At 42.5% G+C, this 18,924-nt stretch overlaps 1 protein-coding gene across 3 annotated transcripts in view; it reads right to left on the reverse strand.

Annotated features, from left to right (window-relative positions):
* The window catches only part of BMPER (BMP binding endothelial regulator), a 255,086-nt gene that overhangs the window by 96,870 nt on the left and 139,292 nt on the right, over positions 1-18,924 (reverse strand). For all 3 annotated transcript variants that reach the window (XM_044946678.2, XM_006071047.4, XM_045166416.1), the window contains exons 7-10: positions 13,250-13,349; positions 7,739-7,848; positions 2,892-3,032; positions 682-786 (exon numbers count right to left, since the gene is read on the reverse strand). In XM_044946678.2, coding sequence (XP_044802613.2) covers positions 682-786; positions 2,892-3,032; positions 7,739-7,848; positions 13,250-13,349 — 456 coding nt within the window. The remainder of the gene's footprint in view (positions 1-681; positions 787-2,891; positions 3,033-7,738; positions 7,849-13,249; positions 13,350-18,924) is intronic.

Below are 18,924 nucleotides of genomic sequence, written 5' to 3' on the forward strand. Positions count from 1 at the left end.
TTCATTCACTGGAAGGTATTGAATAGGCTTGACATTTTCCCAAAATGCATAAAACCTTGAAAGGTTTCAAGTTGCTGAGGTGAATTCAATGAAGCTCATGCTTTGGAAAATAATGGATGCTTTATTCAGGGCACTGGAACTATGGGTTTCTGAAAAGAGATATTTCCATAAAGACACCATTTCCATTCAGGACTACAACAGAGCCCGAGTTGGAGAGGGAAAACTTCAGAAAAGGGGTTGGAGGGTGCCACTGGGCAGATGAAACTCCTTGGGGAATTTATTAATAAACAACCACATATTCCTTTGAATGGCTACAGGAAGAAAACTGATTTGAAAAGAAAGAGAGAGGTAAAATGAAAGGATCTTTTATGATATTCAAAAGAAAACCCAGCAAAAGACACGAGGGAGCTGATCAAACAGAAGTTGGAGACATTAAAACAAAAAACTGGGAGAGATCAGTAAAAAACAGAGCGAGGTAAGAGCTATTACCCTGCTAGGCTAGAATCTGGATGAGAATCATAAAGAACAAGGAGCAAGCTTTGCAAAGGCACATGTCTATTTGGGAACTTGGAAGTTTTGGAGGATTTGAATTCTGTGTTCAGAAGATGGGAGGTGACCATGCCACACACAGAATGGTTCTCAAGATGCTTCAGTAAAGAGTAAGTCAACCTGCAGACGAACCTGAGGGCAGCTGCTGATGGGAACACACTGCTTCTTGCGACACTCTGTCTTGCCTTTCAGACAAGCACAGATGGTACAGTTGACAGACGACCACATCTCTCCATCCTGCAAGAGAGACCACAGAATTCTTCCATAAACTGGAGGCTGATGGGAGCTAATCCACCAGGCTAGGATTTGTCTGTCAAGGAAAGCATTTCTTCCCTGAGTGATGGTTTCCATCAATAGATTGAATTACTCTGAGGTGTTTATCTACATCTAACCGATCTGATAGAAACGCTAGATCTTAGTGTATGTGTGCTCACACGCGTGCATTTCCCCTCCAGGGTATATTAAAAAAAAAATGCTTGTACACCAAACAAGTCATATTTGCATCTTGCTCCTTTTGCACTGTTTACTTAGCTTCACCCTGGAAAGCAAACAAGACTTTTCCTACATGATGCAACAACAAAGGTCTAATTTTTCCATTTGATAGGACTGAAAAGTTTGAGTTCTCCCAGATGCCACTAGTTAATTGCCACTAGTTAGTTTATTCCCAGATGTGACATGGTTCTGGCCCACATGGGGCATGAACATGCAAAGAACAGAGACTAATCCATATGACTCCCATTGCCAGCCAGACACCTGACCAGCAAAGCATCTGAAAATGTGGAGCACAGACGGAAAACTCCAAGAGCGATTCATCCCATGTCCCTGCCTGTCTGATACTCTCCTCCTAAAAGGCTGGGTAGCACTTAGGACACATTTTCTAGCCCAGAAAAAGCTGTTTGAGGCATCTCTTTGGCTTATTGGATTTATAATCTGCAATTGCTGAGTGCCCAACCACAAAAATCCTGTACTTCTGGGAACATGCAGGAACGTGTATTCTTGCTTGTGAAAAAAAAGATTGTGGGCAATAGATTTACGCCTGAAAACACAGCAAGGATTCCTTTCTGGGCTTCTGGATCTAAGCAGCAAATTTTATTAAAAACAGAAAAACCAGCCCAGATCTTTGATGTCACTTATGCCTCTTACTCTTCCTTCTCATTTTTGGAAGGTATTTTAAGGACTACCTATGTCTCTAGTGCCTTTTATTTCTCTGACTGAATCTGTTTTAAAGGGCATCTGACTATTGCAAATTCTCTGAGTGCACATTTCTAGGACTCCATAAATTACTTCAGGCCCCGTTCATGTATATGAAGGAACCTTTTTGAGAGGAGCCTGGGAAGCACTTTGCATAATAGAGTCATCAGGGTGAGCCTACCGCATCTGGATGCTCCAGAGACGGAGGATGACATGTAAAGAGGACACATGAGTAGCTATGGAAGCCGGGTGGAACCACAACACACAGATACATACACACATACACACACGTGACGCCCTTCCCTGAGGCATGATACATCAAATCTTTTTATAGATGTCTTAAGAATCATGACGCTCCCTCCAGCTCTGTAATAGGAAATCTAGCCAAGTGCAGAGGGCCTGAGGTGCCTCCATCTCTGACTTGATTCTGAGGGTCTCGATTCTCAAGGGTACCCTGAGATGACACCTTCAGGTACAGAGAAACTCCCTCCACCCATGGGGAAAACAGACTAGATGGGCAGCACTTTGGACAAAGTCAACGATCTTAATCCTAACGTTTAAATGGTCACTGGCCAGCTTCCACCCACACCACTAGGAAACGATGTAAAACACACCTGAGATGGGCAGCAGACGACCCTACTAACTCAGCTGGGGCAGGACCTGCTCATCTTTGTTCAACTGCTCTGCTGGCCACAACCTCACCCAAACAGCTTCCAAATAGGAAAATCTCTCTCTGAAAAAGGAGCTTAGTGGGAAAGTTCTAAGAGAATCAGGATCTTGGCATGGAGCACTGTGCATCTCTGACTGCTGTCCCCAGGCATTTGGGTACCCATAGCTGCACCATCCAGGGGACTCCTCAGCTCAGCCCCAACCACTGGCCACCACATTTAGAAAAGGCAATGTTTTACAGGTTTAACGTATGTTATACACCAAAAGTAAAGCCAAGAAAAACACATTTTCAAACAGTTGCTTCTCTACCCCTACGTGTCCTTGACTCTAAACATATATGCACATATAATATAAATAAATACTTTTATACACATACATACATGTATACATAAAATATGAAATATTGCAATCTGCACTTTGCTAGGAGCTTTCCACAACTCAGTATCATACAGTAGTTCCCATGAGCTTGGCTCATGACATACCCGGAAAATCTTGTTGCCAAACTTGCACACTTTGATGTCTTCCTGGGGCACTCGTAGGAGGCAGTCGTCACAACAGGCCTCCTCGCCTCTGTCGCAGCCCCCAGGGTGGGAGCACTTCTTCTTACACACAACAGTGGAGTCCTGGGGGCCCGAAAGCAAACTGGAAGTTAAAGACAATTTCCACCTCCACCAAACATCCTGCCTGGCCTTCCTTTGTGTGTGTTAGTCACTCAGTCGTGTCTGACTCTTTGCGACCCCACGGACTGTAGACCACCAGGCTTCTCTGTCCATGGAATTCTCCAGGCAAGAATATTGGAGTGGATTGCCATTCCCTTCTCCAGAGGAACTTTCCAACTCAGGAATCGAACCCTGGTCTCCTACATCACAGGCAGTTTCTTTACTGTTTGAGCTACAAGGAAGTCCTGGTCTTCCTTTAACAACCCACAATTAACTTCTTAAAAACATATGCTGAAGATGTGTATATAAGTCATTCAGTCGTGTCCAACTCTTTGTGACCCCATGGACCCCTATACAGTCCGTGGAATTCTTCAGGCCAGAATACTGGAGTGGGTAGCCTTTCCCTTCTACAGGGAATATTCCCAACCCAGGGATCAAAGATACCATATTCTGCTGCTGCTGCTGCTAAGTTGCTTCAGTCGTGTCCAACTCTGTGCGACCCCATAGACAGCAGCCCACCAGGCTCCCCTGTCCCTAGGATTCTCCAGGCAAGAACACTGGAGTGGGCTGCCATTTCCTTCTCCAATGCATGAAAGTGAAAAGTGAAAGTGAAGTCGCTCAGTTGTGTCCAACTCTTAGCGACCCCATGGACTACAGCCTACCAGGCTCCTCCATCCATGGGGTTTTCCAGGCAAGAGTACTGGAGTGGGGTGCCATTGCTTTCTCCGACCATATTCTAAGTCACTGCAATAAATCTTTCATTCACTTCAAAATTTTACTTGCTGACTAAGTATCTGGACTAGAAGAAGAGGAAGCTATGAACAGTGTGACATATGCCCCCCACTTTTCAAGGGCTTATCAGTTAATGCTCAGCAGACTAATGGGATATCCTGCTCCAGCCACTGGGTTAGAAGGCCCAGTGCACTATGGACCAACCAGTTTCCTTCCTTTTTCCTGCCCTTCTCATCTTTTACAACCCTCCTTAACAGTGTTCCCTCAGGGCTCCCCCATGGCTTTATGACACCTTCTGAGAGCTGACAGTAAACTCAGGATATCTTTGATCAAAGAGTAAAAATTTAGAGCTCATGCTCCATGTGAAGATGAAATTCCTTAGTGTGTTCTGTGTTCACAAAGGAACCAAATGAGCAATTCTAAAGCTAGGCCTGGGTTCTAGGGGTCTTCCATCAATTGTGTGACCTTAATCAGGGACACTTAAACTCTGAGGGTGACAAGTCTATATCTGTAACATTAAGGAGTGTGGCTTGATTTCAAAAGAAGTGGAATTCCATGGACAAAATAGCCAAGTGAGTTGTACTTACTGACTCATTCAACAATGCATGGGAAAAAAGTTCAGAGGAGCCTATTATATATATATATATATATTGAAGTCACTCAGTCGTGTCCTATTCACTGTGACCCCATGGACTATATATATATATATATAGCCCAACAGGCTCCACCGTCCATGGGATTCTCCAGGCAGGAATACTGGAGTGGGGTTGCCATGTCCTTCTCCAGGGGATCTTCCTGACCCAGGGGTAGAACCCGGGTCTCCCACATTGCGGGGCAGACACTTTACCCTCTGAGCCACCAGGGAAGCCCTAAGAAAAGCAAATTTTTCCAGTTCCCCAGCCAACAAGTTGAAATTTCACCTGGAGTAGAATGTCAGGTCAAATGACTATAAGAGCAAAATATTTATGAAACTTAGCAGAAGACAGGATGGAGGAAAGAAATATCCCAGGGTAGATTGGCAATGACCTCAAAGTGCTGAGTTAGTGTGAACCAAGAGCAGGGAAATGAGAGACCAAACCCCTCTCCAAGACATAGACCCAATCAGTAAGCTTGGAGAGAGGACTCACTTTGGAGCCTCACATACAAATAGGTTGAGTAAATCAACAGATGTAACTTCTGCAACTTCTACATCAATTCTATGATTTCAAGAGGCACTTCTGGTACCATCTACTATACTCTCACTAACTTATCCTCTTAAGATTAATATGACAATGAGATGATCCTTCAAAAAAAGGCATTTGTTATTCAAATCACATCACACAGTGGATAAGATATAGAATTGAATATGACCAGGGTAGAATGCCAGTTCATGTATTAAGTGTATTGTCTTGTACAAATCCATCCCTCTGTGCCCCGGATTCCTCATCTTCAAAATGGAGATGATAACACCTCTCAAGTTGATTGTTCAGTTTAATGGAATATGCAAAGTACTTGGCACAGTGCCTGGCACATGAAAATAAGTCAACTCATAAATTGGAAAAAATCCTTTGTCAAACTGTATATTTTGATTTCAAGTTTGAAAAACAAGGGCACTCACCAGCTCTAGAATAATGCATACTTCATGATAGATTGCCCAACTTTCATTAAATATACACCCACAACCAACCATCCCCCACCACACACAAACACACACACAGAGTACCATTAGATCATTGCCTGGAACTGGATTAAGCAATTAGAATACAGAGATGGATAGATGTGCGCCTGTCCTCAAGGAACTCACAAAGAGAAGAGATAACCATCTGAACAAAGACTATATAATAATGTGATAAAAAGAACTGGTAAAGGTATAGGGCTAGGAGAGAAGATGCAACAATTACCTATCTAGGTGGGTTGGGAAAACCTCACTAGAAGAGGTGATATCTGAGAAAGGCTGCTATAAATGAAGAGGAGTTTGCTAATCAAACTCAAGGAAGATGAGGACACTGCAGGCAGATGGAAACCTAAAACTGAATTGTGTTTAGAGAACTATTTCCTGCACCTGCATGGCACTCACTGGATGGGGATACTGGAGAGGGAAACTCTAACAGATACAAAACAACCCTGATCACCCCAAATGATTGCAGCCTGATTCTTCAAGTATTCCATTTCCCAAAAATGACCGTGAATTCATACTCTGATAAAAAACATCTTGAAGGAACAGTTTCAGTTATGCTTCTTTTGAGTATTGGGATATATTGGCTAATCACCTCTCAAAGAATCTCTCAAAGAATGAGACCCAAAACGCTGCAAGCATAACTAATTTCCATCCCTGGGATGCCTGGCTTTTCTGCAATCAAGAGAATCGGGAATGTGATGTCTTTCATCAAAGGCTCAGTATCCCCAAGAGGAAGCTATAACCTGTGAAATTCCAGGAGAGAAAGAGAAGTCCAGAGGATGGAGGCCAAGGCAACAAAAGGAGTGGCTATATGCTTAGCACAGGATTCTATGAACCATGAAAGAGAGGAGAGAGCCTCAGGAAAGTAATTCCAGTCTTTGGAATTACTTGCTGTTCAGTGCTAGGGAACAGACAGTTCAGCCCTTCCTTGGCCACTTCCTTGAAGATGCAGTGCATGCTCATTAACAAACCATGCCTTGAGTAATCAGGAACTTCTGAACTCAAATTCTAGCTACTGATTGACAGTGAAAAAAGTTCCTCTTTCCCTTTCCAGACCTCTGGTTATTAAAAACAAACAACAACTATCATCCCAAAATGTATTATTCTAAACTCATGTCACACAGATGTTTCGGTTAACTTGCTAATGAATGGTCCTAAAGTCCTCTGTGTAAATGATTCTCTTCTCGGTTTCAGAACTGAATCACCACATAAACATAGTCTAGGAATGTGTGATGTGCATAACGCCTTTAAATTTCTGGAGCTGAGGAATTCTTTACCAGTCACTAGATGTGTGGTTCGGAGAAGGCAATGGCACCCCACTCCAGTACTTTTGCCTGGAAAATCCCATGGACGGAGGAGCCTGGTAGGCTGTAGTCCATGGGGTCGCTAGAGTCAGACATGACTGAGTGACTTCACTTTCACTTTTCACTTTCATGCATTGGAGAAGGAAATGGCAACCCACTCCAGTGTTCTTGCCTGGAGAATCCCAGGGATGGGGAAGCCTGGTGGGCTGCCGTCTACAGGGTCGCACAGAGTCAGACACGACTGATGCAACTTAGCAGCAGCAGCAGATGTGTGGTTGCCTTTTTAGAAAAGTGTGTAATGACTCAAGTAAGAAATGGTATGATGAACAACACATAAATACTCTCTTCCCAAACTACCAGGTTTATTTTTGTGGTAACTGTGAACCCATGCCTTTCTTTTCTCTTTACTGCTATTGTTCAGTCACCAAGTCATGTCTGACTCCCTTGTGGACTGCGGCACACCAGGCTTTCCTGTCCTTTACTACCTCCTAGAGTTCACTCAAACTCATGTCCATTGGGTCGGTGATGCTATCCAACAATCTCATCCTCTATTGCCCCCTTCTTTTCCTGTTCTCGATCTTTCCCAGCAACAGCCTTTTCTGATGAGTTGGCTTCTTTTCTCTTACATGTGGTTAAAGCCATTTTTATTGCCAGGTGTGTCAGAGAATTCATACTGAATAATTAGAGCCAGAGAACACTGCCATGCGCATTTGTCTGATTTTTATAAGTGCTTTAGCCCCTCAGAGTTTAATTCTTACCCCTAGAGCTAACTTATTGGTCCTGGGAATATAACAGTGATTCATAATTTGGATCCTATGTCTAAACTTCCTTGTGAACATGCAGTATAACTTTACAGATAAAGTGGCATCGGTAATGCCTCATTACCATAAATAACACATTATTATATTTGGCTATAGCGTTAACATTAAAACCAAAAGCCATCCATTTTGGACCACAGCCCCTCAGAACCATCTTACCTTGCAGGTACATGCAGTGCAGTTATCATAGAGAAAAGAGGATCCATTGTCATAAACATCACTGCGAAAGAGGCAGCTTCCAAATGGGAGGTCAAACACTTTCCTTTGACCTAGAAAGAAGCAACGGCATAGTGTTAGCAAGACAGAAGTCAGGATTGTCCCACTTCATCATCAGCAATTATAGCACAGGACTGTTAAACATTCCCACAAGACCAGGTAAATCTAGTGCACAAATACAGAGCCATGGGTCACATATTTCTAGGGGATTCCCAGGAATCATGACTTCAAAGAGTTTTTGCTAAAGAGAGTTTGATTCCATACTGAATCTTGTAAGTTCAACAAATCTTTATTATGAGTTCATCCTAGTGAGCCAGGATGACTAAGGCATCCTGTCCCAACGGAGCTTAATCTACTGGGGAAACAAACCCACAAAAGATGATTTCAATACAATAAGACAGTCAGTTCTGGAAAGAAGCCAATCTAGGAACTGTGAGGATGGGGAGGACAGAGAAGACTTTTTGGAGGATGTGCTGCCTGAGCTGTATCTTAAAGAATGAGTAAAATTATCCAGAAAGTGGGTGTTGGCAGGGAAGAGGCAGGAGAAGTCAAGATATCCAAAGAAGACCAGGATGAGCAAAAAGAAAAACTAATGAGATAGTATCTCAGTTGAAGAAATGACAAGTCCATCGGCATCAAGGGTGATGCTAAATCAAAGATCACACAGAGGAGGAATCCAGCTCCACATACGCAGTGTTCAACCTCCCACAGGCATCACACCTCTTGCAGAATTACCGTGGTTTTCCCTGATGTAAGGATTTGATTGGTGACCCAAAAGGCGAAAAAAATCAACCCCAAATAAAGAGTGTAATCCACTTTCCTCCTTTCTTTCAGTATTTGAGTTTCTACTCTCTGGAGCACATAAAAATATCTCTGAAATGTTACTTCAATTAAGGACTAAGTTGAGAAGTCAAAGATTAATCATCACTCACAAGATTTATACCCACACTCTTCCTGTAAAAAGATTAAAAGCAATCTCTATTTCATTGGAGACCAAATGAAATGCTGAAGTATCTATAAACACATATGAAATGCTATTCTCGGAATTAGAATTGTTGGAATTACTGTTAGTAGGTGTCAAGAAAAATGCCATCTTCCCGTTAAAAGTCAACCTCAAAGCTGGGATACAGTATAGATGTAGAATTAAACCATTAGTTTAGTTCTCCCTACAAGAAGCAAACTTGCTTCAAAAGATGATTGTGATAATTTTAACTTGGGTCCCACATACAGACTCCCGGGTGACCTTGAACTTGACTTCTCCAGGCCTGACTTAGTTCACTTGTCATAAAATGATATCAAAATGCCTCTTCCCAATAACACATTACCATCTCTAACTACAATGTCAGTGCTAAAGTATACCATCAAAAACTTTTTTATGGTTAGATAAAATTTAGCATAATGACTCTATGTGCACCTAACAATTAGCAATATCCCAACTGAAACAGGCATTCTTCTGTGTATACTCAGGTTCTAAGTCTTCTGAAGTTTGTAAAAATTTACAGATTAAATCAGAGGATTACCTGGAAAATACAGAATTCATCCTTTCTCTAGGTCTTCCTCTAGGTAACTCCCAAGGGTTGTCTGAAGCATCAGAAATCTGTGTGGGGCCACCCACCCCATCAGAATCACACCTGTCATATCACACCTTGATTTAGGACACTCTATAAAAGTATAAGAAACACCCCTAAGCAGATTTTTTTTTTAATTTACTACAAAAATGAAGGTGACATTATTTTTCACTGCTTTAAACACTGTCTTCTATATTATTCCATCAAAGATATATTTCTGTCCTTTAAGAATTAAAAATAGCCCTGCTTCAATTGAGCATTTGTTTCAAATTGTGATAACATGGTTTGCCTTGTCCTGTCTTTTATTATATATATTATTATATATTATATTATTAATGTTAGACTGGTGGATTGATATATCAGTAGACTACTGAACAAAAAAGGCTTGAGTTTAATCTCCCTGCACAAATATGATAAATGGCAGATAAGTATTATCATTATTAGAGGTGGTATAATTCAAATAGGCTTCCCAGGTGGCGCAGTGGTAAAGAATCCACCTGCCAATTCAGGAGACGTGGGCCCAATTCCTGGGTCAGGAAGATCCCCTAGAGAAGGAAAAGGCAACCCACTCCAGTATTCTTGCTTGGAGAATCCACATGAACAGAGGAGCCTGAAGGGCTGCAGTCCATGGGGTCACAAAGAATCATACACAACTGAGCAACTGAGCACACAGCACATATAATTCAAATATGATCTTGGGCTGTGTGACTCTAAGAGGTGCATCGGTGCTCTATATATAGAAACTTCTGCTGAGGCTGTCATTGAAAATGAGAAAAGAGAGGAAAATAGTGCAAAAGGCAGGGGTATGTCATGTGAATGAATCCTGCTCAAGGGAAAACTGAACAGCAAATCAGTGTCCAAAAATCCAAAAGTCTAAATAGTCTAAAATTTCAGCATCCACTAAGCATTGCTGTTTCCTTTTTTTTTTTTTTTTTCCTGTCTTCTGTTGTGTGGGTATGTTTCTTTCTACTGTCAAAGAACATACAATCTTACCTAAATCCCAAAGTCATCATGGCTCAAAATAAGATAAAACATTCAAAAGAATAGTTCAGAGACTCTGTGTATAGCCTAATCTAAGCCATTTCCACTTTATTCCGCTGGGGCTTAGCCCAGCAGTAAAGGTCTCATTTGGGAGAATTTCTGAGTGTCCTAAGAGTTGCTGTTCCTTTTGTAGTCCAACTTATGACCACAAACGGACAGAAAAATCTGCATTCAATACAACAGTCATTGTTCATATGAGAATCTCATCTGACTCAGCATATCCACGATACCAGCTTCAGAGCTTTAATCAAGTTTGCTGCTGCTGCTGCTGCTAAGTCGCTTCATTTGTGTCCATTTGTGCGACCCCATAGACGGCAGCCCACCAGGCTCCTCCATCCCTGGCATTCTCCAGGCAAGAATACTGGAGTGGGTTGCCATTTCCTTCTCCAATGGATGCACGCATGCTAAGTCGCTTCAGTCATGTCCGACTCTGTGCGAGCCTATGGACAGCAGCCCACCAGGCTCCTCTGTCCACAGGATTCTCTAGGCAAGCCTACTTATCTTCAAGTTGAGGCCCCAAGCCACACCTTCTCTGGGACAACGTTCTCACCTAGATGGGGCCCTGTTTCCACCATGACCCACAGCATGATGATTTCAACAACAGTGAACTGGCTACTTCTCTTCCAGGGGCACAAGCACACATGGGCAACCCAAGAAGCACACACATCAGTGGAAATGCCTTCAGTCAGTCATGTCTAAACAATTCTCCTTTGTTCTGATAATATCTATGGAATTACTTTAAAAGCAGGTGCATGTTTGTGTGTGTGTTTGCGTGTGTGTACACAGAAGGAAGGCAAACATTATTAGATGAAGAGTTAGCAGCAGAATCCTTCAAAGAAGAGAAAGCTGCCTTCATTTAACAAGATACCTTTATTGGCCAATCAATTGTAGAAAGATAGACTTCAGGGTATGGCTATGATAAGCTGGGAATGATAAAAATAAATCAACAGGTGTTTCGGTTGGAGGAAGCAAAGTATGACAGAAAAGACAGAAGATTCAGGAAAAGAGTGTGGACAATAAGGATTGGAGGCTGGAATCCACAGACAAGAGACAGTGATATTTTCCTAAAGGCAAAGTAGCTGAGACCTTTTAAGAACAAAGCGAGCTTAATATTTCAGTTTCTATTATTCATTGTGCTTCCCTGAAAAGTAATCAGCCTCTTACTGTAAACCTTCAGCGAAATCCCCTACACAAGCCTTGATTCAATAGCACCACAGAATGTGAAAAGACAGGGTGGGGAGGTTTTCCTGAAAGGACAAAATGATGTTGAAGAAGCAGATGGAGGAGGGAAAGAAGAGGAACAAAAAAAAAGGGAAGAGAAGGAGGAGGAGGGAGAAGAGGAAGAGGTAGGGAACAAATAGAAAAAAGCAGCAGGAGCGAAAACACAAAGCCAGCGGTGACTAGAGAAAATACAAGCCTCCTGCCAAGGATCCCTGGAGATACTGGTGGGGATGCTGCATATTCTATTGTATTCAATTGATGGATCAAGCTACTTTTATCTGAATCTTAAATGGTCAAGCTCAATCAACTCAATGACCTTAAGGCCACATGGAAGAAGCTGATACATAGATAAAGAACAAAAACCAAAGGATTCCGGGCTCTAGAGACCCTCCATCCAGGGTGTTTCTCTTCAGGTGGTAACATGCATGCTGCTCTCCATGTTACCTGGAAAGCTGAGAAGCAGCAGGTTAAATCCTGGGTTTGGGAATCACGGAGACTCATGTTCAGGAGTCACCTCCATAGCTCACTAGCTGTGCTACCTTCTAGGAATTCTACTTCTTTCTCAGCACAAAACTAACCACGGTCCTTATATTATTAATACACATCAGAATTCTATACTTAGCACCTGTATGTCACAGACTCTTGAGAAAATTAAATGAGAAAAAAAGTTCCTGAAGTTTTCACATGGTACCTAGTACATAATAATTGCTCCAAAAGGAATAGCTAATCCTCTTTTTTATTAACTTATTCATCATTCCCTTCCAAACCTCTTGTTTGAGGCACCTTATCCTCCTGCATGTTTTTGCCTCTAAAATAACACTCTGTTCCTCCATCTGTTTACTTCATATGCCTTTATTTACTTATTTTTCTTTTGGGGGCATGCTTTGAATCATGTGCGATTTTAGTTCCCTGACCAGGAATTGAACCCTCATGCCCCTGCCTGCATCCCCCATCCAACCCCCCACATTGGTAGCACAGAGTCTTAACCACTGGACTGCCAGGGAAGTCCTCACATGCCTTTAAAATACGTTCCTACTAAATGTAGATGCCCAGTTAAAGACAGTTTCTCAATGTTGTTCTCCCCACAAAAATACATTCCTACTAATCATCAAATGTCCAGTTAAAGACGGTTTCCTCAGTACCATTCTCCCCACACCAGGCTATTATCCCAGGGTGTCTGGTATACCAGGTTTACAACTACAGGGGAAGATAAGAGACAAGAAAGTTCTGGGGAGGCTCAGAAGTGAAATAAACACTTGTACACACCTTAGTGGTGGTTTAGTCTCTCAGCTGTGCCCAACTCTTGCAACCCCATGGTCTTGTAGCCCACCAGGCTCCTCTGTCCATGGGATTTCCGAGGCAAGGATACTGGAGTGGGTTGCCACTTCCTCCTCCAGGGGATCTTCCTGACCCAGGTATCAAACCCGGGTCTCCTGCATTGCAGGTGGATTCCTTACCTACTGAGCCACCACACCTTACACTCAGGTAATCAGAAGAAGGTGTTGTCTCTAAGAAGTCATGAAATAGCACAACTTGAGAACCTCAAGATAACAAAGTGGACAACTCTCAACAGAAACTCCCAGAATGAATTACATTGTTCTTTGACCTGAAAACAATCACTCACCCAAACATTTGGGGCAGCACTGTCCTGGGGGAATGTGGCTAAGGTGCTGAGGACAGGATAGAATGGGACAGACTTCTCTCACGCACTGTGTCCTGCCTCCCTAAAGAAAAGAGGAGAAAAAAGCACATTTAGAAAAGTACGTGCATATATATAGTGTCTAACCAAACTATCTGGAACAAACCTAGACCTTTCCTGGGGTTGGTCCCAGGGTGATTGCTCAGACCTGGCAACTGCCCCTAGGCATCCCGTGCTCTTCCCCGTAGATGCCATGAATTGTACCCATGAGAAGGCTGCCTCTAAAGCGATGGGTTCAGCATCACCTCTCCACACTTACCACCACCACCACCACCTTTCTTTATCTTTTTTTCCTTCTTGAAGTGAAAGTGAAAGTCACTCAGTCATGTCAGACTCCTTGCAACACCATGGACTGTAGCCTGCCAGGCTCCTCTGTCCATGACATTCTCCAGGCAAGAATACTGGAGTGGGTCACCATGCCCTTCTCCAAGGGGATCTTCCCAACCTAGAGACCGAATCCTGGTCTCCTGCATTGCAAGCAGATTCTTTACCATCTGAGCCACCTGAGCATTTTGGCTTTTAAGACCAACCAACCCTCTCTGTTTGGCTGAGATTTGAGGCTTTCAGTACTATAACCAGGAAACATCTCTGGCAAACCCAGACAGGTTGGCCTCTCTTTCCAAGCCCAAGGCAAGAAAGCCACTTTGGGGGTTTTACTGAGATGTGTCTTCCTCTTTCAGACCCCCATCTTTCTAGTCCTGCGGTAAAGCTTCCTCCAGGAAGACTTTCCTTTTGGTCACTCCTTAAAGGTGTTGCTAGAACGACTCAGCAAGGCTCAGATTTGGGGAAGTTAGTCAATCTGCTGAAAATGGATACACTGGAAGCTAACATTCAGAAGAACCATTTCACTGAAGTCACTCAGCCAAACTAATATGAATCAAGTAGAAGGTTTATGATGACTGATACTAAAAAGACTTCAGCAGCCTCGGAAAATGTTCTAGAGTCTTCAGATCTTTCACTGTCTCTCATTCTTGACCCTTTCTGTCCTCCAGCATCCCTCACCGCTGACATCCATTCCTTCTCTTCCTCGGTATCCCCTGCTTCTCTGCCCATTAGTATCTCTCGCCCCTCCGAGATGTGAAGATGAATATACCAACTTCCTTTCTCCATTCCTTAGCAGGGATGCCTGTTTTCCAACCTCAGCAACTTGTAACTGAATCCCCATAAAGCCAAGCCAAGAAAAAAAAAAAAACAAAACGGGCTTTCCAGTCAATTTACATTCAACAGCTTTGCAAGGCTCAAGTGAAAACTATCCAGTGCAATATGAATTACTATCAAACTTGTGAATAATTCAGTTTTTTTTTCTTTACCAAAAAAAATCAGTAAATTTGTTAGATCAATCACTAGGCAAATGACATTTCAATGAATTGGCTTCTCTAGGATTTGAGCTGGAAACCAAACTAGTAGACCCTCCAAAGTACCTGTTGCCTCAAGCCTGGAATTTTTATCTTGAGAGGCCTCAGGAAATAAGCAACTCACGCCTCAAAGAGTCCTGGGCCTCGCAAGGGAAAGATTCCCTCATAGCGTTTCCTCACACCTTCTCCAGCACTTTCTATATTAACACCAGACATTAGCCGTCTGGATCCTATTCGTTCCCATCCGAGCACACTACTGTCGCCTGTTGTTTCTGCTTTCCCTTCCTATTCCTGCCATTTTCATTGTGCAAGTTTTCCTTTTTGGTAGGGACAGATGAAAAGGGTAGAGCATGTTATGTCTTTTTAAATAGTTATTATTTTTAAGCCACTTTAAGGTTGGCTTCTTCCCCAAACCAATAGAAAACACACGAAAATACCACAAAAAGTCCTTCTGTTGTTTTTCCATTATTTCCAGATCAGCACGAATCACTAAAAATCTCCCAGGAATCCCTAGCTGTTCTCAGTGAGTTCCCTCACTCGACTGTATAATCCTAGACTCTGGCCCTTCACCAGACTTTAGAGGCGCATAACCTGAGTCTTGGTCACACTCTGAGGTCTGCCCCAGCTTATACATAAACCACAAAAGTCAAATCTAGAGGGAGGCAGAAGGCTCTCCTTAGCTTTTAACTTCCTCAAATCTCGAAGCCTTGGGCTACACGAGGTTGCCTGGATGTCGGCTTCTCTTAGGTGCACAGAGAATGTATTCTTTTCATCAATTTTCTCTGTTCTTGTTGGATCAGCATCTATTTTTCAAGCATATTTTAAAATTAAAATTTAAGAAAAATATTGCATAGTTGCATGGCCGTTAACTTGTCCAACACACTGGAAAGCTAGCCAAAGACTGTGTGTACTCCAGTAATTTTCCTTACAATAAGGTCAAAGAGTGAATTTTGCATACATAATACAACTGCAGTTTGTGTCTCCCAAGAGTCCGTTAAAGTAACTTGAACTCCAATTTAAGTTTGCTGCTTTGGTCAGGTTTTATTTTGTTTGGGTTGCAGAATTGTGGCATAGCCCAAGTCCCTAGGCTGCATTCCAATTAATACCTCCAAGAAAGTCCCAGGCCCTTTCAGCTCACAACCTGCTTCTATGATTTCAACTCAGCAGGGACTCTGGCTAAACTATAAGCCAGGGCTTTGCTGTCAACTAAGAAAGTTAAAAAAGCAGAAGCAAACATTTCTGGTTCTAAAATTGCACTAATTCCTACTGTAATTGTACTAAATTGACTCTATTAGATTATCACCATCGCTTTCTAATTAACTTACCTGCCTCAACTTTCTTTCCACAAGTCCATCCTGCAAGGTTCAATATCTCCAAGACTCTTATCCAGCATCCATAACTGTTTCATTATTTGAGCTAAGATTTATTCAAGGTTTACCATACGTTGCGATTACCAGCAGTGAATATAACACACCAAAAAATCATTCTTTATAGAGCATGTCCATATGTTAAGGTGGAGGATGACTTAACCATAACATTCAAGAGAAAGTTTAACCCATTCAAGCTAAAAGTCCATGTAGAAATGACTAGGTGCCCATTAGAATCTTTTTTTCTCCTGACACAGAGCCAATCTGTATTTCCAAGTCTCCCTTACTGTTAGGGGTGGCCAGTGGGAGGTAGACGGAAATCTCTCACACTAAAGAAGGCTGAACGCCGAAGAACTGATGCTTTTAAACTGAGCTGTTGGAGAAGACTCTTGAGAGTCCCTTGGATTGCAAGCAGATCAAACCAGTCAATCCTAAAGGAAATCAATCCTGAATATTCATTAGAAAGACTGATGCTGAAACTGAAGCTCCAATACTTTGGCCACCTGATGAGAAGAACTGACTCACTGGAAAAGACCCTGATGCTGGGAAAGGTTGAAAGCAGGAGAAGGGGATGACAGAGGATGAGATGATTGGATGCATCACTGACTCAATGGACATGAGTTTGAGCAAGCTCCAGGAGACGGTGAAGGACAGGGAGGCCTGGTTTGCTGCAGTTTGTGGGGTCACAAAGAGTCAGACACAGCTGAGGGATTGAACAACAAGGTGCCATGCTCTCAAGAATTTTGCAATAACTTGGAAGAGCCTGCCTCCCTGAGTCACCATATGGAAGTCTACCCACTAAACACCTGCAAGGAACTGTTAAATGAGCAAGAAATAAATTTTATCGTGTTAACACTCGGATGCATCAGTTCTTTATTACCCCAGTGAGGCAACATTGTCAAGATACTCCATAATCTTTTCTCCAATCTCCTTTACTTCCAACACCAACACAGAGAGGGGATGCCAATGTATCTTTTTTCTTTCCTGTCCCCAAACATATCTTATGCCTTCTCTCTTCTTTATACATGCATCTTTCCCTTTCTGTCCCGATCACTGACCCCTATGGAAATCCTGCTTCACTCAAGGTCTATTTCATGCCTCTTCTCTTCTGTAAAGTCTTCTCACATCAGATCAGATCAGTCGCTCAGTCGTGTCTTACTCTTTGCAACCCCATGAATCACAGCACGCCAGGCCTCCCTGTCCATCATCAACTCCCGGAGTTCACTCAGACTCACGTCCATCGAGTCAGTGATGCCATCCAGCCATCTCATCCTCTGTCGTCCCCTTCTCCTCCTGCCCCCAATCCCTCCCAGCATCAGGGTCTTTTCCAATGAGTCAACTCTTCGCATGAGGTGGCCAAAGTACTGGAGTTTCAGCTTTAGCATCATTCCTTCCAAAGAAATCCCAGGGCTGATCTCCTTCAGAATGGACTGGTTGGATCTCCTTGCAGTCCAAGGGACTCTCAAGAGTCTTCTCCAACACCACACTTCAAAAGCATCAATTCTTCGGCGTTCAGCCTTCTTCACAGTCCAACTCCCACATCCATACATGACCACAGGAAAAACCATAGCCTTGACTAGACAGACCTTTGTTGGCAAAGTAATGTCTCTGCTTTTGAATATGCTATCTAGGTTGGTCATAACTTTCCTTCCAAGGAGTAAGCGTCTTTTAATTTCATGGCTGCAGTCACCATCTGTAGTGATTCTGGAGCCCCCAAAAATAAAGTCTGACATTTTTTCCACTGTTTCCCCATCTATTTCCCATGAAGTGATGGGACCGGATGCCATGATCTTAGTTTTCTGAATGTTGAGCTTTAAGCCAACTTTTTCACTCTCCACTTTCACTTTCATCAAGAGGCTTTTGAGTTCCTCTTCACTTTCTGCCATAAGGGTGGTGTCATCTGCATATCTGAGGTTATTGATATTTCTCCCAGCAATCTTGATTCTAGCTTGTGTTTCTTCCAGTCCAGCGTTTCTCATGATGTACTCTGCATATAAGTTAAATAAACAGGGTGACTAGACCCTTTCAATTCCCAACAACCTCCTCTATAATCCTGTATCTTTTCTTTTCTCATCTGTACTCCTGTGGTATTTTTGACACACACGTGAACATTTAACCCTGACAGACAACACTGGTTTTGTCTCTAAGGGCAGGAACCAGTCCTTTGAGCCTAATATCCTTCAATGGACTCAAGGAAACATCTCAATAAAAATTCATTGAATGAAAGGAAGAGCCACCACATATAATGAGCTCCAGAATCCAGGTAAATTTTTCAGAGCAACTGAAAGATGCTGATGAGACGGCAGAGTTCAGGGCTGTCTGCATCCCTTTACCTTTGTATCTCTGTGGGTTTTGCATTATTTGGGTACCAACTAAATGTTTGTTAGTGCCCATATTTCAAAAAGCATCCCTCAACTTCAATTTTTAAAGATGGTATTAGTCCTGGTATCCATGTATTTTGTCTAATGTTTGAAAATGTCTAAATGGTCAAAATGCATAGGGACTAATGACTGTATTCCCATTTGATCAACAAGAAAAGCTAGGAACGTCCATGATACTGGAGAGTTACAATTTCTACCATTTGCCCATTCCTTGAAAAGGCAAACTTGTCCTCTAGAGGTGATGCTTTGTTCCTATTGCCTATGCAAGTGCTTCTCCAAAAGCAGTTGTTTTAAAAAGAAAGACATGGAACTTATGCCAGGTCTATTTTCTTAATTTTCTTTTAGTTGATTTAGTCAAGAACACAATTACTTTGTGTCAAAGTTTACCCTAAAGCAGCAGTTCTGTTGCATAATTAAAAAAAAAAAAAAAGAAAGTATCTTCCTGAATGTAGTGATGAGTGCAAGATGATAAAACCACAGCCATGTGCATGCAGGAT

The sequence above is a fragment of the Bubalus bubalis genome, chromosome 8 (genome assembly GCF_019923935.1).
Source record: "Bubalus bubalis isolate 160015118507 breed Murrah chromosome 8, NDDB_SH_1, whole genome shotgun sequence".
Classification (NCBI taxonomy): domain Eukaryota; kingdom Metazoa; phylum Chordata; class Mammalia; order Artiodactyla; family Bovidae; genus Bubalus; species Bubalus bubalis.